Raw genomic sequence first — 26,398 nt, 5'->3', positions numbered from 1 at the left:
CTTATTCACTTTCCAACAAACGAAAGTATCGTGTGTTTTACGAATGAACGGGAATAAGTACTGCTTTAGAATTCTTGAATAATGAAACTTTGGTGATACCCGAATGAGTTTGTTCTGCTTGTTTCGGAGACATGCTCACACAGTCAGTGATGGTATGAAAGGTGCTTTAAAATATAATATAAAAGGTAACATGCGGCTATTGCGACATGTACTTCGACAAATCTATTCTGTCGTCTCTGCTAATATTTGTGTAACCTGACTACATCATAGCTACCTATGCCACTTAATGATCGAGCACTTATTATGCGAAGTATTAGAGGTTCTAAAAAAAAAACAGATTAATTGAACGTAATTTTATTCGAATATTTTTGTTTGCATTCACGCACCTCGCTTTAGCTTTAGCGACGTGCATTTACGCACGTCGTAAACGTATGCATTTGAAATAAATTCAATATTTTGTATTTATACTATATCTCATGCTGGATAATTTTTGGCCAAATATACTCCAATAATGCAGCAATGGGTGTCTGGATCATAAGGTAATTCATTACAATTTGTCAGCGTTTTTATTTTTTCCAAACACAAGGACACCCAGGATTGGTATCTTACGGGCTCTTCAATAGTGCGTAATATAATTAGACTCGAACAGGCTCGGCGAGTGATATGCAAAAAGTAACAAGTAACGATTGTCAAGATAAAACGAATACTGGGTAAATTAATGAGGTATAGGTCAAGCTTCAAAAACGCCGCGCTACGAGTGTTTCTCGCGGGTTGACTTTATTTTCGCCACGGAGCGAGCAAAGCTCTTTTTAAGCTTTGAGTCGCTCCCGTTTATAATGACGATAATGCTAGCCAGAACGTTCTGCCATCATCGTGGCGTAGCCTCTTGTTCTTTTTTTTATTTTTTTTTAGTTTCAGATTGTTATGTTGACCTTCTGGAGTTAAATTGGTTTGACAATATACTTAGTAAATTCGTTTTCTCCTATAAAAAATACTTCGACGTGTTTTATTTCACCTGCCTGTACAAAGGTAAAAAGAAGAGTGTTCTAGGGGGACTGTTTTGTGTCGCCTTAAAAACTCGCCAATTTCTTGCATCGTTCTTTACAGCTCAGTCTTAGCGGGTGATCTGTAAAACAGATAAGATACAGCTATCAGGCAGAGCTCAGCACTGTATGGTATTTACTTCGCCTGTACCTGGAGACGGCGATGTTCTAATAGACTGACAGGCATGCACGATGTACAGGGTACCTAGTGCATGAAAAATATGTCTTTGTGTTTCCTAATTTTTCTTGAAGGCAAATGTGTTTTTTTTTATAACATGATAGTGACAAAAGCGTATTGTTTTATTGACGAGCAATTACCAGTGCAAATTCATGGATCTTATGAGGATTGATCTTCATTCTTGGTCACGTCTCGAGGGTGATTCTGAAAAGAGGCGCAACGTCACGCTAGACATCTTACCTTTATTCCATGGACGTCGCCGAGTCACGGACCCAGTGACGTCACGAGACTTGATGTCAGTTGGACAGCTGACGTAACCAGGTGACTCCCACGTAGATCAATTCTCTATTCGCGTGGGTTTCGCACGATCCTAAGCAATTTTATTTCACTTCTGGTTACGAGCATAACAACTTTTACGCCTCGTACAACTACGGTGCCTGAAACGCGTCAACAACCGGTGAGACGAGCCTCCTGGTACGCCCATGCATTGAAAGTGTCAACCAATGATGTGATAAAAAAACAAACAAAAAATAACAAGATTGTTTTGCTGTCGGATGTCGTGGTTCCGGCCGTTGGACGTAGAAGTTTTGGGAAAAATAGCGCGAGATAACGCAAGTGTCACTTTCGTCTCGCTGTACCAACTCCCGGCCACCCAACCTTCCGCGGACCGACGTGAAACTGGAGAGCGACACACAGCAGAAAACAGGCGTCTTCCACATCCACAACATCACCGCTGCCGTGACACCGCCATGGGGTCGCAGCCGGTGAGAGCATGTGACACTCGTGCGACGTTATCGGGCGGAAACCGAGAAACCACTTTTGAAGACGCGAGCAAACCTACCACCAGTCGGAGACGACTTCCAGCACCGGAAGTACAAGGTCTAGCTCTCCGAGGGCAGCACACGAGTCGAGAGTGGCAAGATTCTTTGGCAGCCGGCCCATCCGAACTATCGGCACGCAGTTCGGGGAGCGCGATTTTCCTTTTGACCCTACTCCCTCCCTGCGTCTCGAGGGAATAATTTGCTACTGCGGCGTGCTCCGATAGAAAGTTGGGGGGGAGGGGGGGGGAGGGTGAAAGAGATGATGAAAAGGGGGGAAGACGAGAGATACAAAGAGGGACTACCCTTTCCACCCTGCATCGATTCGTTCCCGCTAAATGGCCTCCTACGCCCTTTGCCTTGCGGGCAAGTCGGATACGGTTGGAAACCCTGTGATGGAGGGATTTTATGGAGGAGTGTGTGTATCGATATTCTCGGAAGTTTGCAGGGCGCAACTGTATGCCTCGCTTGGGTGGGCGTGAACGTTACGCGAAAAGTCAGTAACTTTCTTTCAAGTCGATTCCGCCTTGACCGATCCTTTTAATAGAGATACTCTCCGTCGCGTATGCTCCTGGAGTGTTGAACGAGGGCGAAAGGCGAGGAAGGGGGGGGGGGGGGGGAACTGTTCCAAACCGATCTTTTATTTACCTCTATACCTTCTCAAGAATGATAGTAAATTCAAAATATGACGTACTTTGAGAAAAAATATTCATAAGAAAGTCCGTCGTCAATGACAGCTGTTCCAGCAGAATAAAAAAAAAGTTTTTTTATGCAATCTCCTTATTTTAATGCGGAAAATATAACCAAGGCTTCGACTATGGCCGTCCTGATTAATATTAAACTATTTTGTTTTTCGCACCGCTTGAAACTGTCAAGAATGCTTTGTCTGATAGTGCAGCGTTTGCTTCACAAGAAAAAGAGGATCGTAAAAATAAGCGTTTTTAATTATTGCAAAGCCTTAGTACACGACTGTTTTTATCGCGCACATAATTTTAAGTTTACACTAACGTATTGTAAACATACATTTGCTGACTAATTTTACATTGCGCAAATTCTGATAATTTCTAGTCGTATCTGCATATACAGTGCATTTTTCTGTAGTGTTCCAACTGATTATCGGTCGACGATCTATATCTTACAGCCTAGTGATGCATTGCGCTTGAAGAAGTCAATACCTGAATATTGAAAGACGTATTAACTTAATAAAAAAATGGAATTTATAGAAGTTCACAGCGCACTTTAAGCGAAACAACTAAATTAATCCAACACCAAACTACATTAAAATGACAGTCCTCTCGAAAGAAAGAGGAAACAAAACGCCGAAGCTCACAATATAAAGAAACCATAGCACTTCTACAGATATAGGCTCGGGAGAGTTTCAATATTTTTTTGCAGCCGGCCCATCGTGTCGTCTCATCACATACAGCATAAAAAGATACGCAAGTCCCTTCGAAACCTGTTATCATCCGATATATTTCGTCCATCACCGGATAAAACAAACACAAAACACACCCGCAGAGTGATTTATTTTGCGTAAACACATTCGACATTGCACAGCAAACTGTGGCGAGGTTAGTTCGTGAGCTTACTTGGGATCGATAGCATCAGTTTTTTTTGTTTTTTTTTGTGCCATTGCATATAGCGTTGAGTATAATATCGGTTAGACCTGCCATATATAATGATCCAAAAAATGCGTTGTTTTTTTCTGTTTACATGCTGTTGTTAGCGTGAGGTAGATCAAGCATCTGACGCCACATCGTCCTGTATACCATTCGGTCCTCCTGATTACGCTATAATGCAGTTTCCATACCCCGTGTCCGAGAAGAGATGGAGCGTTCTTGGGTTGGCATACGACCTTCGATAATAGGATGGACTCTGAGCGCGTTTGGACGAGCCGTTCGAGAATGCTCCGTCTGCAATCTTAATTTGAATATGAGATGGGATTTACCTTCGCTTCAGCTCCACACTGAGGATAGGTCGAACGAGATGAAATAGCCGAGAAATCTTTTATTTATGTCGTTGAAAATAAAATCTAAATTTCTTATCATGAATAGTTTTTGTAGCAAAAATAATAGTGTTTGAATTCATGGAGCGCACAGATTGAAGTTTCGATATGTCATGTACCGTTTCTAAAATGCTAAATCAGTAATTGTCCCATAGATTGCAGCATGGTTGAAAGTTGGGCTATTTGGTAGCAGTTCATGATAAAATAGAAAGCGCGAAAAAAAAAAGACGAAATAGAGAGGACACGAGATAAAATAGAAAGCGCTTGTCTGTCGTACGCGTCCTCTTTTTTTCGTCCTTGCTTTTTGTGCGCTTTCTCTTTTATCATGTCCCTTGGAGCGAAGCCTTCGTTTTCTGTAGCCGTTGTCTGCAGCAGCGAAAAACGGCACCTCAATTCCCATTGGCTGAGCTAAATGGCACCTCAATTCACATTGGCCAAAAGCACGGCAAATCAGAAGCTTCGTCACAGAAGCTGGCGGGTTGCTCAAGGTCAAAGTGGACGCGCCTCGGAAACAAAACACGAAGAAAAGCACAGCAACGCAAATGCATCGTCACGAAAGCCGTGGAGCCGGCGGGGGTGCCGCGCCTGCGCAGTGGGGGAGCGTGACGTCACCGCCGGAGAGCCGTGTGAAAAAGGAAGTCGTTGCGCGCTGCTTGTAGGAATGTTTTCGCGTCTCTACACGTCAGCAGTCCTAAATGTGTGAGCCAAATTTTTTTTACGCATGCTGCTTCTGCAGTAAGTACAGTATCGGTCAGCTTACTTAATATCTACGAGTGCGTGGCGGAGTTGGCAACACACGCGGCTACCACGCGGGGAAAACGGGTTCGAACCCCTCCGGCTCGGTCCTTTCCTTTATCAACCCTTGATATTCTGAAAAGTCCCAGCCAATTTTCGCGCTCGCACCGTAGCAATTATAAAGATAGGAATATCAGCAAAGGTACTCAGGCGCAGCTGTTCAATGGCGCTGCGGCACGAGGAGCGTGTGCACGGGTAAACAATGCGCTAACACTCCCTCACCACCGGTGCGAAAAAATGCAGGCTACGTAGTAGGGTAGAAACTGTGTACTCGTGCTGTTTTGCCTTCGTTTCAACGTATTCAATGTCACAGCGAGGCATTTATCTTAATTCTACAAAACTGTAACCCTGTTTGTAACAGAGGTCGCCCATTTCTTGCACTTCAGGAGGACTCTTCGAATCGAAGCTCTACCAGGTGGTTTTCCAAGCGGCCATCGACATCGTCAACGGGGATTCGAGTGTCAACCTAGAGCCGGACATCTTACCGGTCGTCGACATCCTGCCCGAGGACGACAGCTACGAAGCTGTCAGAGATGGTGAAAGCCAATTCCTAGTTTTTTCGTGACAGTTTTGAAAAGGAACTTCTTAGGAAAGGGAAAAGAATGATAAGAATACGCCAAAAATCGAGGTCAAGCGCTTTGAGGGAACTGACAACCTCTGAAGCTTCCTTTAGTTCCTTTTTAATTTTTCTGCAAAAAAAAAACAAAAAAACTGTCCTAACTTGTTCACCATTCACTACTTATTTATTGTACAAGAGAAACGTTCTCACGACTTTCTGAAATATTAATTTTTATAGTATTCGGGAATTAAGCAAACAGTTTATATCATGAAACAAATATTTACTGTCGCACATAATTAGATATGAGTATTTGGAAATATGCGTGAGATTACATTGTAGAATAGATAAGGGTTGACCCGTAAATCGAAAATCTCAACGTTACATACACATTTAGCTATATTTGATATTGGACGTTCCTTGAAGCACCACTGAACATCTTGGCGTCTGACAAGGGGCGCTACGAGGATAGGAAGTCGTGTTCTTCGCACAAAAAGGATAAATTAATTAAATCCTTTCGTCAATACCTTTGCAGCACAAATTAGAATGTACAGCCAGCACTGAATGAAACCCCAACGCCGGAACGCGTGGCCATCGATAAAGGCTGCTCCACATGGAGGGCCCCTGAGAACTAATGAAAATGCACCTGGTGCGAGGGTGCGGGTCCTACAAGGACGTCCTCAATCCTCGCGCGGGGCGCCTGGGCGCCTGGGACTTCCGTGTTTCGCCGGTGGCGCGTTGTACACGCCGTCAGTCGGGGTGTATTTCTGTCGCGGCACTGCCCCCCGGTCGACAATGGGCGGCCGCTCAACCTGGCTATAGCTCTTTGCATAGGCCCTGCTCAGACAGGGTGATGAATTTATTCCGCTCCGGAACTGACACACCTGGAATATCGGTGGTTACCAAAGAGAGCGTCAGCAAGCAATTCCTCGCTTTTTAAGATTCGACTGATAACCGCACACAAAAACATGGGCATTGCTCATAAAAACCGAGGCATCCGCGTCGGTCTGCTGCAACATCTTTTTGTCATAGAGAGTATGGTCGTGAGAATAAGCAAATTTTATTTCGCGTTTATGACGTTTCACTATTTCTCAGAAACCGCGCGTGGCACGTTGTTCACTGGAGCCCCAGCGTGGTTCCGGTGACACGTCATCAAGCGCTACGGTCTTCTGTGCACGAAATATTTCAACTTTCATTTCACCCTTGCGGTACACAAAGCGATAATGAACGACAGCGCCGAAGAGATATCGCTGGGAATTCGATACACAAAGCGAGTGAGAGTGCTTTAAGATGTATCGGATGTGACGGCGCTTACAGCGCGCCACCGGCGAAAAACGGAAGTTCCAGACGCGCCGCGCGAAGGTCGAGCTCATCTTATATCGAGTTCGTTTCACACGCACCGGCACCGTTAGAGTTCTCTCCCAGAATGCATCGCACTCGCTGAGTGTTGCACGGAGAACTGGACTCAAATGAACTCGCCAAATGCACCGAGTGCAGAAGACTGATTCTGCCGCCATCTATGTTGTAGAAAAGGTACCGACCTCAAACCGAAACTAGCGCCTTTCTGATCGGAGTGATCGAAGGGAATGCGAGAGTGCAGTCGCTACCAACGTTTATCTAAAACCGTTTGTCGCTGCAACCTGTAGTTTACAGTTGCGATGACTTCAAGCCACTCGGCTGTCGTAGAGATAGTTACAGACGGCGTAAATTTCCGCAACCAGCTGTCTACAAAGCAGCTGGTTCCGTTCTTTCAATTCTTATAATCGTTTACACTGAAGAAAACTGATGATGCTGTCCGAGCAGAAGCGTAATCCGTTCGAGCTTGGTATTATGCGTGAATCACTGAAAGAGTACGGCTTAAAATTAGTCTGTTGGAATATCCAGCAAAACCTTTCGTGGGACTTTCAATTTCGATCGTCATTACAGGTGGATCAGATATTAGTCTTGTTGAGGGCGTCGAGAACGAGAGCTTTCTCGAACAAAATACGACGGGGAAGTTAGCTGTCGTAGGTAAATGTTTACCATGATGATGTTGCCCAAGCCTCGGGTAAAGTCACTATGTTTAGCTTTCTCTGATGCTAATTGGGCGGTCAGAGGTTTCTGCTGGAGGAGTTTTGTCGACAAATGTTCAATTTTTCGCCCGCACACGGACGGTGATCCACATCTCGGGGGCCGCTGATGCGTTTGTTCTGAGCATTTCTTAACACGCTTGTATATTTCAGCGTTTGTACGGCAACAGAGCGACTTAAAAACTCCAAATAAAGCACCGTTTGTCAATTTCTTCCTTCATGAAATAGCAGACGCTCACAATTGAAGCTCGCGTTTGATTCCGTTGCCCGCGGAACGTGATTTGTTTTAGAAAATCTACTTTTTTTTCCTGTCGGTTTCACGACACATCACAGCAGACGAACCCTCGTCGTCTGCTCCCGCTCCTCGCATGCCTCGCCGGAGCGAGGCACGACGGCATTGCATTTTGGCGCGCTCACGATTTTCTCGGTGCAGCGAGTGCATGCACGCGTGGGGTGTCAGCGATGAAACGAAATCGGAGAGTGCCACCACTCATGGAGTGCTGGCCGAAACGAACCCGCTCTTTGCTGCGAGTGGGCACGCGTGGGCACGATTGCCGTGAAACGAACTCGGTATTAGTAGGACGCACACCCTCGCACCCCGGCGCATTTTTATTAGTTCTCAGGGGCCCTCCAGGTGGAGCAGCTTGTATCAACGGCCACGCGTTCCGGCGTTCGGGTTTCATTTTGTGGTGACTGTACATCACGAATGTCACAACAGTCATTGGAATCGGACTCTAAAATATTTGAACGTAAAATGACGTTATTTGAAGCGCCAGGAGAAGTTGTTCGAGGCATTGGTAAGAAAATGGTTCTCCATTTGCTTACAGACACCCATTTGCCTTTAAGTATTTATCGCAACTATTCTCTTTCCCGAATAAAAACAACACAAGTGTTGCTTTCAAATATTACGTAACAAAAATTACGTACAATGCTGGACATTGACATCTTATTGCGACCGCAAGGGGGACTTTGGCGGCGACTTGGCTTACTCACTTCGGCACGTAGCGTACGGATGTTGTTCGAAGAACATATAGTTGGATTATTTAATAAATGCTCAGAATAAGATTTGTGTTGAGACGATTACAGACAAAGGTTGACCAAGCAGTCATTTCCCGACAAATGAAAACGTTAATAAACTAAATATACGAACTAGCTAGGTTTTCTTGTTATTCGGGTTAATCTTACTTCTAAATCGGTGGTGCCTCTTCCGGGCCAACGCTTCCCTACCGATTTAACTATTTTTAGGCTATTCTTTAATGTCGAACAAAAGTTGCCGTTTACTGTTTTTTATGTTAAAGAAAACAGGACGTGAGCATGGGATTCCCTAACCTGCTGGTCTTATCTGAATGACACTAATGGTTAAAAAAAAAACATATAAGTGCCGACAAAAACTGATTTTGTGATATTGTAATTTTTCAATCATATTCAACTTAAAAAAACAAAAACAAAAAACTTGCTGGAGAACTTTTTTTTTCTGTGGCTTCTTTTTAAATACGGAACACATGGAACTTTATAACCAACAATGTCCGGTACAGTGTCTCAAGGTATACCGATTGATAAGTTTTTTTGTTTTTTTTTATAAAGACTCCATAAAAAAATCATTATTGTCTCTGAACACAGGTACATTTTTAGAGTGAGAATGTGAACATGTGAGATCTTTTCAGAAATCAAGTAACTATACATATATTTACGTAAAATCTAAATTCGTCCCTTATACAACAAGCTACTGCCACTGTAGTTCCGACTAGAGTGACGGTGGTGCATACACCAAAAAGAACAAGAAAGCAGTAGAACAAAAAAAAAAAGGGAAGGAGAAATGTTAATTTATGTTTCTTCTTCAGAGTTCTTTGTGGCTTTACACGTGGGCATTTGGCAGCCATCTTTACATAAAAAAATGTTTTATAATGCCTCCCCATCGCTAAGGAAATATACACACGATCACGCTGACACAGAGAAAGTTAGCACTTACAAGTAGCTAGGAGTCACGTTTGCAGAGGACTTCACTGGGAATGATCACATCAATAACACCGTGTACAGTGCGCGTAAAGCACTAGGATACATTAAACGCGATCTTTTTCGCTCACCAAAAAGTGTAAAACTAACCGGATATAAATCATTCGTCAAGTTAAAATTAGAACACGCACATATTATCTGGTGTCCCAATCAAGAATATCTTATCAACAAGCTCGAATCGGTACAATATTAAGCATCTAGTTATATTACTCACGACCACTGGTATCCCTCGAGTGTCACAGCTATTTAAAAAAAGTCTAGAATGAAGACTACTTACCCATTAAACAAAAATTGCCCGTGTTGGTTTCTTTCATGGCATTTACTATTCATAGTCTGAGTTTCGCAGACATATCCAGATCCCACCTGATATTTCCTTACGCATTGATAATCACCTTGAAGCTCAGCTCCCTTCTCCAGAACTGACAATTTAAAAAAAACTCTTCACATACCTCACTGGAACTCATTGCTAGCGCACATAGTCCACGAATCTGAAAAAAAACAAAATTCGTTAAATGTGTGATTTATTTTTATAAAGTTTGTACAGTGTTATTTCTTTGAATTTTCGCTTTATTGTTGTGCACTTTATTATAGCACTTCCCCCTAATGCGAAGTGCTAAGCTTTCTTCAGCACCTTTGAAGTAATAAGATTGAACTGCTCTGAAATGCACCATGTAAAGATGAATCGTTTAAATTTGTCTACAATTCAACAAAGAGTCGTTTCAGGAAGGAAAAAAAAAAACATATTATTTCTTAATTTTAATCACCCTCCTCTACAACATTACCTTCCACTATGGAGGTTACCGGCATGTGGAAAGTATTGTAGAAGCAATAGGGCTCACCCTCCACCTGTGAACGTTGAAAATCGTCCGACTAACGCATATATAGAGCATCGGGCTGCGGACCTTGAGGATTGTCGTTAGATTCCTTCTTTTGAAATCATCGTGCATGCCTTAATAGCGAAAAAGTGGAGTAGGTTCTTCTGTATATTGTCCTGCTTGTTTTGTCATAGTGCCGGAACCAAACGAGTTGTAATGACATACCCTGCAGAGAGGTATTTTCGGAGGGACGGACACATGTCTTGGAGTAGAAGGCTATATTATAGATGGTCCACTGTTTTAAAAATGTTTCAAGATGTCAAAAAGTTCACTCCACCTTTCTCGTCGAAGAAAACGCTATGAGAATAGTTGCCGTGCGTTTTTATCTTCGCAGCATGCAGGTTACTCGAGCAAGGGGTGGCGGCCATCTTCGGCCCAATGTCTGGGGTCAGTAGCGTGCACGTCAGCTCTGTGTGCGACAGCCTCAACGTGCCCCACCTGGAGACACGTTGGGACCCGTTTATGGAAGACAGCGACGACTCCATCAATATCTTTCCACACCCGAACATCCTCGCCGAGGCCTACACGGCTCTTATGAAATACTGGGAGTGGAGCGCCCTGGCCATTCTCTACGATGAAGATGATGGTACGCTTAGAGCATGAGAAGTGACTTTAAAATCGGTGTTGATAATAGAGCTCGACTCATAAAATATAAACGTAATAATAAAAACAAAATATTGGTTGGGAAAATTTATATAACAAGTGATTTTAGTTGGTTTATGCAGCGTTGATATTCGTAGCTGAATTTTAAAGTAGTGCAGCTCCGGGCAAGAAATCAAATTTCGCCTTTCCAGTCTCCTTCCAATCAGAGCTAGGGGCTGTGACATAACCGCACGGTCTCAACACATTCTTTCTGATTTTTCCTTTTTATATAAGGATTATGAATGCAAGCACGATCAAGGGAGTAGAGAAAAAACACAAATGACAACCTATGTATCTGTAAGATTTTGTTAATACTTCGCTTGTACTTGCATTAAAAAAAGGAATAAACACACTCTCCTTCAGTATACGGTAAAAAAAGTTAAATCCGCCCCGTTAGCTTATTGTCGAGCTTAGGTTCAAAAGAAAATGATGAGGGTTGTCATGCTCCCTTTCCAACCTTGCAGGACTTCGTTATTGTTTCGGATGTGTTCATTCGCTTATTAGTTTAGCGCACGCTATCAAGCTCCGACTAGGTCAATTTTCTTCACTACATTGTAGTCAGTTAAGATTCACAAGCCAAATGGAAAAGAACTGAACGCGACAAGCCGCCAATATCAATAAATAAATAGGTTTCTACGAGAGAAGATGACCGGTCATTGTAACGTGCAGCCGTTCTGCGCTAATATAATATTTGAAATCTTCAAAATTAAAAATCGGTTTCACAAGGCGTTTTGCAGTTAGACTGAATGTGATAGTATGCAAGAAACACGTGTTATTACCAGCTTACAATTTTCTAAAGTAGGTTGATGATGAAATCTACAAATATGTGCGCTTATGTTAAAAACAAATTAGGTATTTATATTTAAGTTCACAATCGAACCATCTCCGAAATGTTAGCAGACGTCTCAATGTGTATGCTCATCACCATGTCTCCAGCAATTGTCCAACTAAAAGACCTACTGCAAGAACTGAGGGAGGATGGCATCGAAGTCAGCTACTTCTTCAGAAATAGCAGCGACTCATTCAGGGACGTGCTCAAGAAAATAAAAGAAGCGGAATACGTCAACATCTTCGTGGCTATTGAAGATGAGGATCTTGAGGTCTTCCTCAAACAGGTATGTCAAGTCGGGAGTGCACAGCACAGAAGACTTCCAATCCGATTGTGAAAGTGTGTTTTCATACTTTACCATAGCAAGTGCAAGCAAACGTTATTGAAGTAATCATTTCTGAAATAACATCCAATGTCTTTTTAAAGCTTTATTTGGAGTAAGCCGATACTGAAGTTTTGAAGAATTCTTTTTGATGTGCTTTCAGGAATAATTACTCAGACAAACGTTGTACATGTTTTCCGTAACGAAATATTACCACCAGAACTCTTACTCTGCACAAGTAGTCGCCATACTCCTATAGAATTTCTAGCTTATTTGCTTGAGGACCTGGTGTAAATACTTACTCAAGCTATCACTAATCATACGGAAAGAGTTAGACCACGCATACTAAACAATTTGACCTCAACCTATTTCGGGAAACAAAGTGCACAAACAATTTCAAGTAATGCGTATAAAAAGCAAATAAAGTGTGTACAATTATGTGTGCCTAAAACATCCGACATCAACGTTACCAAACTTTATTAAAGAAGGCGTGCTGCGCCTCTTAGGTACAACCAGAGCTACGTCGCATGATCTACCCGGAACGCTGTAAATTGTCGGCGCCGTACGAGAAGTGCACATACAAAGTAGGGTTGCGTCATTGCCTGTCTCTGTTTTCTAGTTTTCATGCAACGCTGAATAGCGCTATTTTACAGCAACTGTCTGCCACTTCTAGTTAACGGACTGCTTACATTCTGAAAGGAGCAATGTGTCGTCTATACGATGTGTGTTGTGACACCGATCATCACTTAAGCACGTGAAACTTCAGGCTCAGCGTAACAGCGGTTTCTGTTTTTTTTTTAGTCGAAAGATATTTTTTTATTATTTTTTTTTTAATTTGCCCAGCTTCCTCCGTAGATTAGAGCGATTGGCTTACCTAAAAGTGTTGCGGGCAGGTAAATGCACCAAATATCTTAGATTTCCTTGAAGTACAAATTTATGTCGCCTTTCACGTAACTTCCAGACATAATTTTTTAATCTCTGCACCGTTTTGTAGCCGTAAAAAGTGTGAACATTTAGCTACATTTATTATCGTATTTCGACACTCGGTATAAACGACTCCAAGCAAAATGTTTCAAGCATCCGATTTTAAACTTTTATATACGGGAGGCACATTGCCAAACTCCATGGTATCTGTTTGCACGCAATCGATCTATCCTCTTTTTCCTTCCCGATAAGGAGGGTGATTTTCTAGGGGCTACAGAAAGAACACCAAGAGACTGGATGATTTCCCTGAGGGCGGCCATTGCACGTTGCGAAAGATGTAAATAAAACACAAAATGAATCGGGAGCGTGATGAACAGCCGTGCTTGCTCGCACACACTCATCTTGCCGGCGGGGGTGACGAAGGCAAAGTTTCGACATTCGCGTCATATTTAAAAGGCAAAGTTTCGACATTCGCGTCATATTTAAAAGGCGAAGTTTCGACATTCGCGTCATATTGACTGTAACAGGCCCGTACTTCGCGCTTAATGCTCAAAAACTAGAAACTGTCTAGGCATATTAGTATTAAAGTTCAAACGCCTTCTTCATAAAGGAGCTCTGTATATAGAACATCGGCAAGGAACGTGTTTTATATGTATAGAACAAATGTTCATGTGTGTCCTTAATGCATGGGAGACTGCCATAGGTTAGGCACATAGTAAAAAAAAAAAAGCTGACACCTCTACTCATTTGTTTTTCATCAAGGAGCAAAACTGTAGTGAAAGGTTATTTTCACTTTTTATAAACATCTTGAAATCCTTATTATAATCACCGAAGCTACTTAAGACTGCTTATGTGTAGGAATTCTCAAGCATTCTTACAAGCAGCGCATTCCTACAAGCAGCGCGCCATGTCCCTTTCACACACGGCGCTCCTGCGGCGACATCACGCTCCCCCACTGCGCAGGCGCTGCGAACCCCGCCGGCTTCACGAAGGCTTCCGTAACAAAGCATCTGCGTTGCTGTGCTTTTCTTCGTGTTTTATTTCTGAGGCGCGTCTGCTTTGACCTTGACCGGCACGTGATTGATGGCGAATTTTAGAGCGAACCTCTTAGGCGCCCGTTTCCGGGCTGAGCGGCGTCGCCGTCGGCGTAACCGCGCGTTAAATTATGGGAAGTTTCCCATAATTATGTCACACGTGACATTACGAGGGTTACCCTCTTAAGAGTTGTGAGGCTTATCCTCACGAGGATCACGAGGGTTACCCTCACGAGGGTCACGAGGGTAACATCACGACGTTGCCACGTGTGACGTCATTATAAAAAATACGTGACACATGACGTCGCGTATGACGTCACGTGACGTCACACGCATCTAACATTGACAATATGCCGCTAAATTTAGCGAGGAAATATTTCCGCTAAATCTGGCGAAAAATATTCCCGTTAAATTTACCTTCGTGACGTCACGTGTGACGTAACAAGGGTAAAATGTTCCGGCTAAATTTAGCGTAAAAAGTTTCTCGCTAAAAGAGGGACATACTCTCACTTCGTATTCTCCCGTCTGTGGCGATAGCCACTTGGGAAAGAAAACGGGCTAAGTCCTCCACGTAAGGCAATCCTGCAGTCATCGTGAGGTCGCCATGGATGGGGGTGGTAGGGCTGACTAATTTAGCTGGGAGGCGCAACGATGTTTCATAAACTAAATGTGATGCGGCACATCCGAGGTCTTCATTTATGGCTGTGCGCAACCCTAGGAGGACGACGGGTAGAGACGTGGCCCATTTATCTGGTGTGGCGTGAGTCATGAGAGATGCTTTCAGATGGCGATGGAACCGCTCGACCAAACCATTTGCCTGCAGGTTAATGGCCGCGACACGGTCATGTCCATTGACCGCCTCAAGCCCAAATTTGGTGAGAGCGATACGAACGCTCAGCCGGCTGCTCTTCCCAGCGTGCAAGATACCTCGAGCTCCACAGTAGCAGTCGCGACCAGCATCAAACACTCCAGTGCAGTTCACTGGGACGACTCCATCTCCAAAAAGGGAGGGGTGTCTATGTGGCGATAGCGACTGGGAAAAGTAGATCGCGTGCAACTAAAAAGCCAGATCAGTTCGATTTTGGCATTCTTCAGACGTAGTCGCTTTTCGTCTGTCTTTCTCTACACCTCCTCAAGAACTGTGGTCTAATTCGGCGTTACAGAGAATTGTAAACATCTGTCATTTTTTATGGCCATCTTTCGGGCACAACGACGACGACGCCTTTTCGCGAAATGGGAGAAGTCTGGTTCTCGCCTTAATATTTAGCGATTGGCTCAGAGTTGGAATCGGTTCTGAGCGCTATTTGCGCGGCATGAGGCCAGCCTCCATGCGCACGAATGAGGCAGCCCGAACAGTTCTCCTACTCTGTCTAGCTAGTTTCAACATCTCCCTGAAAGAGAAGAGTCAAAGTCTTTTAGGCGCCTTTGCGCATCAGCCGCTTTTCGTGTGTGAATGAGATGTGTCTTCACACCTTGTAGGTGGCACGTCGGTACCTTCGTTGTCTATAACTTTCGCATTGCAGGCAATTTTAGGAAAGGGAACTAGATATGCTCGGTTACGTCGCACAACGCCGTAGCACGTGTCCACGAGGTATGCCCTGGGTTCTTCCGCTGGTCTCTGTAGACTTCCTTTCCGCTTTTGGACGGTGATCCAAGCATCATGTCCACTTAGAATTTCGGGCACAGCGCGTGTGCCATGCCATCGATCAAGGTCTTTATTTGTAGTACCCGGTATTGCCTTTCGAAGTTGCAAAGTTTCTATATGTCGGGCGTTGGGGTCCTCAGCATCTGGGGAACAATGGGGAGCTTGGTTCTTAAAAGTCGACCCATAGGAAGTTTAGCGGGGCTGAACCAGTTCTTCAGCGGATTTGACCTGTAAGAGAACAGGGTGAGGTACGGGTCTTTCGTTTTCTTTATTAACGTCGTGATGTATTCTACTTCTGCTTCCGAACGTCCAATACTTTGAGGGTAATGTGAGCTTGGAATGGTGTGCATGAAGCTGTATTTTTGAGGAACTGTGGTGAAGTCAGATGACGAGAACTGGGATTCGTTGTCGTATGCAACCACTTCAGAAGTGCCGTGCCGGGTGAAGATGGATTTGCAGTGGTTGACGACTGTAGGTGACGTGAGTTTCTCAAGTTTCTCTTAAAAAGACAGTCAAAGTCGACCACCAGTGGCTGTTGATGTAGAAAAGATCCATTTCAACGTACTGCCATGGCCTAGCAAGAAATTCCGTGGTTTGAAGCGGCATCTTGCTTTTGCTTGAGGTTCTGATGCGTACGTTACATCGCTTCACTCTGGCAGTTATTTCAGCCGCAATTGTTGGCCACCAAACACAAACCTTTGCTCTTGCTTGTGTTTTTGTGATTTCGAAGTGACTTTCGTGTAGAGACGCATGATTTCATTTCATCATGAGAGGGAACGACAACCCGGACTGCATAGAGGTGAAATTCCTTTTCTATGGTCAGCGGCCGACGGTGTTCAAAGAAAGGTTTAATGTCTTCCCAGAGCTCTCGCCTGGACGGCCAGTCTTTTTTACTTAGTTTTCGAAGCTGTGTATTTCAGCTTTCTTTTAACCACTGAGGGCAATTGTCTTTGATCGGTATAGCATTTTTCACAAAGCAGGTCTTCGAGGTCTTCGTTATCTGTTAGCTCTGGAGGTGCTCAGGAAAGTGTGTCAGCGGCTAGTAGATATTTTCATGGGACGCACTCTACGTTGCACTGGCAGCGCATCATCCTCATCTTTAGTCTCTAGAGCCTGAGAGTCAAGTTGCCAAGGCTTTTTGACATAAGGATGGGAATTAGCTGTTTATGGTCGGATTCCATCATGAATGTTTTCTCAACGAAATAGTCCTTGAATGTTTCAATTGCCCAGACTAAGTCAATGCTTCTTTCTCAATTTGCACATAGCATTTTGTTGTGTCCGAGAGCAATGTTGATGCTTATGGATTGACAGCAAACTTGCCATCAGTTTTTCGTTGCCTAATAACTGCCCCAAGTCCGAAGGAGGAAGCGTCTGCGCTGACCACTGTATCCTCTTTAGGGTCGCACAGGCCAGCACGGGATGAGACGGTAGTATTTGCTCCCACTTGCCAAATACTAGTTGTTGTGAATCGTCCCAAAGAAAATCTAGGTTCTTCGACTACAAAGCCGTTAGTGGCTGAAGAAGATCAGCAAGGTTTAGCACAAAGTAATCAAGATATGTAGCTTCTTCCTAGAACACTTTGTAGCTCGCTCTATTTTTTAGGATTTTTTATTTTTACAATGGCTTCAACTGTCCTTTCATCAGGCTTGATGTCATTGTGGTCTAGTTGATGACCCAAGATTGTGAAGTGTTCGACGTTAGATAGGTACTGCTTTCGTTGAGCGTCAACCCAGCCTTCTTGAGTCGTTTCAGCACGATGCGAAGCGTTCCCTTGTGTTCTTCATGAGTAGGGCCCCAAATGTGTGTGTCGTCCATATGGCATACCACTTCGTTAATGCCTTGCATAATGTTTTCCACCTGCGTTTGGAAGTCTTCTGGAGCGGACGCTATTCTGAAAGGTTGTCTGTTAAAGTAAAACCTTCAAAACGGTGTAATGAAGGTGGTGAACTTCTTACTTCCTTCGTCCAGAGGAAATTGTCCAAATCCTGAAATTGCATGTAGCTACGAGAATAATTTGGCGCCGTGGAGCAGTCCGAGTGTATGCTCAGTGAAGGGAATTGGGTGCCATTCTCTTAGTAGGTGATGGTTGAGGGCAGGGAAGTCTACGCAGATTCCGACTACTCCGGTTGGTTTCGGACGACTACCATAGGGGCATACTGTTCGGTTGGTTCGTTGACAAGTGACAATACACCGATGCTTTTCATTCACTCTAGCTCCATCCTTGTTTTCTCGTATAGGTGAATAAGAATGTGGCTTGGATAGTTGATTAAACCTGGTTCCGTCTCTTCGCGTAGGCGAATGCACTGCTCCTTCTACAGCTTGCCGAAACCTTGACATAGTGAGGGAAATTTGTCTTTCGGGTTTTCCTTCTGGACGAGGACGTTGACGAATGCTAGAATCTGTAATTTATGTCCAGCTTGCCGAGCAAGGATGTATGGACATTGTCTAGCACATAAACTTTTTGGACCGTCTCCCGGTCGCGGTTGACGAGTTTGCAGTCGTGCTACGCCCCATGTCATGAGGAGCTTTACGTCAGGCCACTAAAGCTGACGAGCAGCTTCGGTCAGCGGAGGTTGACGCTTGAGCATCTTGAATGCTGCCTGTGATAGGACAGTTTCGTCGGTGCCTGTATCGATTATAAATTTCGCCGACTGACCTTGAACCAGAATTTTATATTCCATTCTGGAGTTTTGGAGGACTTGATATCTCCTAAACATCCAGGACCCCTTCATGTTTTGGGTGCTCCAACAAATCCGACACGTCGAGACCTCCGTACAGACGAATAATGTCATTTATTGTGGATAAATTTCGGAGTGAGATCGCTCATTGATCGAGTGGATAGATTGAAAAAAAAATCCTTGGCCCAACCGCGTTTTTTTATGAAGCTCTGAGGCATATTTGTTGACTGTCAATTTGTCAGGATTGAGCTCAGCTTGCTGCTTACGAACGCTTTCCACTTCTCTGACGTCTTCAAGCGCCTTTTGCAAGGTAAGGTCCATGTTGAGTTTCCGTTTTGCAGAGAGCATTTGGATTTTGATTCAAAACCCTAGACGATCCCTCACAAGCTCTTCCTGGAGGCTACCGTATTCGCAGGGATTCGAAAGTGCGCGAAACGGAGTGAGAAAATCCTCAGCAGACTCGCCTTTCCGCTGAACTCTTGTTATATAACGAGCTCATTTAAAGATGAAGTTTCAGCGTGGGATAGAGTACGTGTCGAAGTGGTCCATTACTATTTATAACTTTTGGCGTCCTCTTCAGAAACCTAGAATGCGCCATAGATTTCTTCGTCTTCGTCGCTCATGATGTACACGAAGGCATCTATTTCATGTGACTCAGGTTGATGCAAAGTAGAGGACTCGCGGAAACATTCAAATTTTTTCCACTTCGGTCGTTTGTTGGGGAATGATAAGCAAAATGCCTCTGGCGGTTGTATTTCGAAGCTTGCCATTCTTTGTCCTTTAGTTAAATCCGAAGGTCCCCTAAAGCAAAGTCACGTACCTTAGCGTGGTTCATATTCGGCGTGGCTTGTCCTGTTGAAGGGCTCTTGAAATCGACTCATCGTTGGCGGCATCCTACATCTGACACCATGTTGTATACTGCACCAAGGAAGGGCGACGCGGCAGATATGTACGAGAAACGGTTTAATATATAGCCATAGGGCCAGCGCCGGAATCTGTTCTGAGCGCGGGGTGCAGTGCGCGAGGCCAGTTTTTATGCGCACGAGCGCGACAGTTGGCACGTTTTACAAAATATTCACTTGATAAATTCCTACTGGCTCGTCAAATATATTACATTTACTAAAGCACACAAGTATATTAATACGTATAATGTAAAAACAAAACACTATAATTTAAGTTTGCTTTTGTTGCTTGACAAATAGCAATATATATATATATATATATATATGTATATATATATATATATAGAGAGAGAGAGAGAGAGATTTTATTTTGCTATTTGGTACCGACTTTTTAGAATAGCTGTGGGTATTTGAGGTAGTTGAAATTTGACACCAGTTTATCACTAGCTGTAAAATTACAGCGGAAAATTAACATATAACTATACCCATCCTGGTCTTAAGCTTGTACGTTTTTTGCATGAAGGGAGTTAAGATATAAAACAAAAATAAGAGAAGGTGTTCTAAACATTACTTCGGCATTAATGTAACTGTCAGCTGCTTTAGAGGTCAAAGTAACCACCACGTGCTATGGTAAGTTTTTTTTTTTATTTTTTTTTTATTAATGCACAGTTCCAATTCTGGCATCTCAGCATTGAGGAGAAAAATGATTTTTCATGTAAAAATAACTTCCTTAGTAAATTTGCGCTGCTTGCTTTTCCAGGCCATGCAGATTGAAATGCTCGGCGAGGAGTACAACTATTTATTCATGTCACTGGTAAGTTTTAACTCTGAAGAAATTGAATGCGCAAAGGCATATTGTTGCCTTGATTCTAATTGGTTTTCTCAGATAGTGTATCATCATTTCAACGTAAGCAGTCATTGTTAATTGTGCTTTGCTCCACAATTTTATGTCGTTCTTACGACCCAAAGTAATGTAAAAAGGATCGCAATTTTCGTAGAAACATTCAAGCAAATATACTGCTAAGAATGGGTGCTTTAAATATGGACACTTTTATAAATTTTGTAACATTATAAAAATGCATTGATTTGTACTGTTTTACCAGAAGTATAACTTTAAATAAGCATCTCCTGTTGTGAGCAAAGCAAAATGATTTAATTAAAAAAATTATACAGAGCAGTAACTTTTCAATATTTATACTTAAAATGCACATGTTGATTTAAGACATTTTAAATGTCACATTTGGTTTAGATTTTTATGTAATTAATAATCTTCAATAAAATGTAGTGGGAAGTTTTAAAATAGTTTACAGAAAAGCTTTGCCTACGGAAAAAAAGTGCGTCGTCACCCATGTGCATGCACTAAAAAAACGTTCTTAAAATATTTTTAGAGGCCCCAACAGCTCTTTCAAGTCCCGCAGACCGCTTTCATCTCAAACACTATCAACCGCTGGCGCACTATAAAGACAGCTGGGTGATTAAGAACGTTCTCTAATAGAAAAAGAGCCTAAAAGAGCCGCTTATAGGTTTTTCACGAAAAACCTTTGCAGGGGTTGTTTAAATTAACTTTTTAGGGTGCCAAATATGGACACGCCGAGGAACCCCTAAGAGTTCTTTTACGACCAGGTATATTTTTTTAAAGTGTTCGCCGAGTCCAAACCTGAGTTTTGAATGTGCGCATAAATACGAAGCAATATTTGCGCGTACATAAACTTTTTTTGCGCTATTCTAAAACTAGCTCGTAACATCATTTTAATATGATAAAGCTAGAACAGAATACACGTGAACATGTGACGAAGCTCGTGCACGCATGTGTCTCATGAAAGGTGCTAGTTCTTTCATTCGTTAATCAAGTTGGATCGCAGGAATGTTACACTAACTCATAATTCGTTTTCTCTAAACAATTGTATTTTATTCTTGGCAGGTTGAGATTATCATCGCGAGCGGTAGGTCTTTATAGCTTCGAAATAAAAGTGGTTTCACTGCAAAAATGCCTATTTTAATAGTTTTGTTTTGGTCCTTGCTTCTTGTTTGTCCCACGTCATCAGGACTTTCACGTGGCAGATCTAAGCGACTTCATCTACGCCAAGGCCAATATTACGGCGCTGAGAATCGTTGACGTGGAAGATCCAGTAGCCGACATTTTTCAGAAAAAAATAGACGTCATTGAAGCACTTAACAATCCGTCGCCCGCTCCAGCAGTCACTGCCGGCGACGAAGAGGACGACTATGAAGGCAACGACGATGATCAAGTCAAGTTTCCCATGAAGTTGGAGGTAAGCATTCAACAAATATATTTTATTTCCGTACAATTAAGGAGCATATTCTGGTGAACAGAAACGCGCCTTTTCGTTTCACCGTGTATTGCTTGACAGCCGTTCTTCCTTCAGAATCAAATAAATATACTAAATAAAACACAAAGATAAGAGCTTGTGATAAGTATCCCAGGCGAATGACTTCTACACTTGCAATGTTCAGTGTCTGTTTTGTACTGTTAAACTGGTATTCTGCTCTCTTTCTTTCGAAGCTTAGACATTTGGCATCTGAGGTCGAATATATTGAATTTTGTGGGTTGTAAATTTATGGCCAATAATTTTGACATCATACACACAAAGAATGCTCCCGCGAATGTCGGAAATATACACTCTAAAATATATACTTGACGGTAGTTTTAGTTCACAAAAAACTGAAAACACTTGTTATGCGCATTTCGCCCTGAAAATGTAGGTGGATTTATAAAATACTGTGTTTCTAAGATACTACAGAGTTACTTTTCATTAAAACAACTGATGTATAAATTGCTTCGACGAATAGAGGAAGCTGTCAATATAAAAAGACAGACGAATGTTTTGAAAGTAAGATATAACTCTAGAAGTAAAAGTGAGTATGATGTATCAGTTCAAATTATGCGCACTAATCCGCTGTAACCAATATGTTTTAAATCTATAATATTTTTTTTGCCATCCCTCAAGCCTCCTCCCAAAGTTGCACTGATTTGATCCTTGTGTCCTCTCTTCAAAAGTACACGTGGGGACATTTTGTTGTTGTTGTTCGTCACTTCGAAAAGCAAGCAAAGCCCGCGCAATGGGAACGAATTCTTAAACTTACACCGACCAGAAGGCCATTTATGAAATTGTATGTAAAACGTAAAAAAAATGTGGAATGCCCTTTTGCATCTAGAACACTTGGTTTACTACATTATAGGCAAGTGATTCAAGGTCGTGTAACTTGGCCTACGGCACTGTAGATTACGCTACAAATAAAACAAAATCAGCCAGTATTACCTTCTAAAGCACATTCACGGTTCCACCCAGTTTATCGAACAGTTGACCTACCGGGCACCCCGGCAGCATCGCTGCCATGACAGCAGCAAAAACAGGGCCAGGTCTGAGCCTCACACGTCCATCCCCGATGTCCAGAAGATAAGATGGCGGATAAGTGGGAATATTTGATCACGGAGATATTGCACTCACAGGGCTTTCAACCACCGTGCTTCTCTGCCTCGTAAAAAGAGCCCCATAAAACGATCTTTTTATCCCCGTAATTATTCAGAGGGGCGCCCGCGGGGGTAATGCAAATGATCTGGGGAAGAACACCACGAGCCCGAGGAGCGAAATATCCGATCTAATACCGCGCCTTAATTGCACGTGCACCGAGGCGAGGATAAGCGAGGATCGTGACATCCGTGTTAAGAAGTCGGGCCTCGTTTATGTCGAGGGTTCTCCCGCTTCGCTTTTGTTCCAAGGTGCTTTGTCCCGAGATACGGGTAGTGAAACGTACGTCTAGCCGTGCTGTGAGGCGTGAGGCATTGAAGATTCAAAGAATCTCGTAAATTTGGCGTCGATATCCGATGCTGCTTTTTTTTTTCGCTGTTGGCAATAGATGTTTTATACTTAAATTGTAGAGATTGTCTAGTTTGACGTAAGATATGTTATAAATAAAAAAACCGCATATGAATAATGGGACTAAATATCATCCGCAGCTTCAACTTGGTCTTTCTAGTTTTTTTAGCCTGTACAAATTTTGCGTTAATGGGGTCACAGACGACCAAGACTATTATTTACAAATCCTATATTTTCTAGCTTTACAGGATAATTAAAACAAGCCTTCAGACATACACTGATGTTGTCTCTGCAGATGAGTTATATGGTTATGGGCTATAATATAGAGAACTAATCATCACCACAGTTCCGTTAGAGGAATAATATTTGTTAAATATATATTTTAGTAGCGATAAACATTCCATTCCAATAACAAACGTTCCGACTGTAATTAAAGACTTCTAAATAAGCCAAATTAAAAATACCTCGAGCGGGTGAGAATTGAAGTGATGCACTAAAGTTATCACTCGCTCAACAGGCGCAAGGCTGCGCCTCCGCCCGATACCCGCGCAATGCTGCGCGTGCGAAAACACGCCTGCGCTGTTTCGCCGTCTCTAATGATTTGCGTTTTCGCGTAGTCATCTTTGTGCCTTTTGTACGAGTGGTAATTTTAGTGAAGTGCCTTTTATCCCACAAACTCGTAATCTTTGTAAAATTTATAAATTTAGTGGTCTTTGATGACGTTCAGAAAGCTTGTAATTGAAGTCATATGTTTATTTTCAGTGCCTGAAAAGCTAATGAACAAATTCTAGTTACTTATCTGTCTTACCGTGACCATTAGCCCCTCCATTAGGGCCCCGTAACCGCAGAGCTCATCTGCACAGACCGCGTTTGTGTGGCGTTGATGATGTTCTAAAAACAAAACTCTAAAGCAAAATTATTTTTTCTCACTTTTTTGGGGGGTTAATAGCGAGGTGTCGCAGCCCCAATATAGGTCCAGATTTGTTATATTATAATTGAAAGTAAACGCGTGATTTAAACTAGAGCTATTCAAGATTTCAGACACAAAATGACAACGGTACATAAAAAATTACACAATACAAAAAAAAAAACTCTGCTTCGTTGCAGTGACGTGTATATCTACACTGTCTCCAAATATGTTTCTTCTCTTATTTTACACTGTTAACATTTAGTTCGACGGTGATAAATTATGATTTTTTTTTTACTTTCCGAAAAGTACTTGTTAAGGGCGAAATTAAAATTTAAAGCGGAAACGCTAGTCCTGCGGCGCATTCTAGAACAGTGCTGCTGGGCCTTATGTCCATTGACAGCAGCTCCTAGTCTAAATTATAATGCTTCTAGTGCATGTTAGCTCCAAAACGTCAGCAATTGCGCTTTAAATTGCCTCCTGTGACAAAATAATCACTACCTATTAATACGGCAACGGAACTAATTCGACCTACATTCACATGTTTACTGAACTCACCATATATGACACAATAAAGAGAAAACAATACAGGCGCCAAGAATTAATACGGTAGCTGGTTTATATAGGAAACGTGGCCGACATCCGCATAAAAAATTTTCAAAGTCGACAGTCTTGAAATCTTTTCAAAGGTATTTTCTATTTCATCACGGTGCATATAAACATGATTACGTATATCGAAATATCATTCGCACTGAATGATATGCGTATACCAAACGAGCACGTTGTACTACTTGCTTGACAGTACGGGTTTAAGAAAATAAAATACCAGCTAACAGAAGTAATTAAACTTTAAAACTACGTAGCTTTTCTAGAGTGGCTAGAATTACAGCGAATGTTCGTCGAGTATATTTTATCACTGGGCTGAATGTTAGTCCTATGGGCAACAAGAAAAGAACCAAAATTGGTTATTAAATAGCGAGGTAATTAAAAAAAAACTTTGATTATATTTTTTATTCAGTTTTAGTGTTAGGGCATAATGTAGATTAAACATTGACGCTCGACCTCAATATAATCTCGACCTTACCGAAAATATTCTTTTAAACATTCGTTGTGGGCGCAATGGGGCGAGAAAGCTCATCCTTGCTGACGACTTGATACCAAAACTGGGCTGGCAAAGCGGGCCCGTGCGTTGATCCTTCCGCTTTGTGGTTGCTCCACAACCCGCGTGACTGCGCAGCAGGTGATGTCTGCAGGTCGAATCAGATGTCGATTTTAAAAGATAAACGTTCTATTCTATGTAATGCAGAGTGTGTCTGATGAAATGTCCTTGGCGTGATATATTAGCAAAAAAACGTTCTTCTATGAAGCATTTTGGGATGACGCTCACCCTTTGAAAATATGGCGTACAAAAGGCAACTCTCAGTCGCCACCGGTAGTTCTGAGAGCATAAAAACTCCCGTTTAAATTAAGTTATCAGTGGCATGTACATTTGCTTGCAATTTTTCTGAAATCAAAGAATTTAGAGAGATGTATCAATGACCTTTGTCATTCGACCAAGTCGAAAGTTTCAGTCTCAGTCACACGCTGATCGTTAGAAATTGGTTGTGACTTGCTTTTAAAATGTTTGTGAAATTGAAGAGCGACCTTTGAAGTAAGCGGGCTTTTTAGTTACACATTTAAGTGTGACAATATATATATATGTATATATATATATATATATATATATATATATATATATATATATATATATATATATATATATATATATATATATATAGGTATATTAACCATAAGCACCTTTCTGCTATATGCACTTTAGACACTTCTACAGTCTTGGTTATATATTAGCACCCTACAACAAAAACATACATTATTACAATTTTCATTTCGTATGCAATTTTCGATGAACAATTCTGTAATGAAAGTCATTTTCTGTATCTGTTCTTGAGTGGAAATATTTTGCTTCCATGGAGTTTTGCCAGTCGGAAAGAGAATACTGAAATTGAGTCCTACCACAAAAGACTCAGTCGTTCTTTGTGTCCTCGTTGCGAGATTATAAAGCTTGTAAATGGTAGATTTATAGTGACAGAAACTGTGATCAATAAAAAACCTGATGACATTCCTCATTAAAAAGAAAAATAAACATGGCTGAAAGTAGAAAAGTGGTTCTATTGCACTTCACCTCAAAATGATCGCGGAACCAAGCGTTCTCGTGGGTCTGGTTGGGGCTGTTCCCCACGCATTTAAAACAGATTCCGAAGCAAAAAGCGTCCCGATTGAACATAGTGACAGTTGCGCACACAGGGACAAGGACAGAGAGGAGG

General features: G+C 42.3%; 1 protein-coding gene across 1 annotated transcript in view; it reads left to right on the top strand.

The window, feature by feature from the left end:
* The window catches only part of LOC8042348 (glutamate receptor ionotropic, kainate 2), a 132,004-nt gene that overhangs the window by 39,419 nt on the left and 66,187 nt on the right, over positions 1 to 26,398 (top strand). The window contains exons 2-6 of the mRNA XM_029986051.3: positions 5,226 to 5,375; positions 10,687 to 10,938; positions 11,931 to 12,109; positions 20,089 to 20,142; positions 21,374 to 21,601. Coding sequence (XP_029841911.2) covers positions 5,226 to 5,375; positions 10,687 to 10,938; positions 11,931 to 12,109; positions 20,089 to 20,142; positions 21,374 to 21,601 — 863 coding nt within the window. The remainder of the gene's footprint in view (positions 1 to 5,225; positions 5,376 to 10,686; positions 10,939 to 11,930; positions 12,110 to 20,088; positions 20,143 to 21,373; positions 21,602 to 26,398) is intronic.

Source organism: Ixodes scapularis, unplaced genomic scaffold, assembly GCF_016920785.2.
Source record: "Ixodes scapularis isolate PalLabHiFi unplaced genomic scaffold, ASM1692078v2 PGA_scaffold2__306_contigs__length_199485367, whole genome shotgun sequence".
In the NCBI taxonomy this organism is placed as follows: Eukaryota; Metazoa; Arthropoda; class Arachnida; order Ixodida; family Ixodidae; genus Ixodes; species Ixodes scapularis.
The sequence above is the reverse complement of the archived record's forward strand: the minus strand, read 5'-3'. Positions and strand labels throughout refer to the sequence as shown.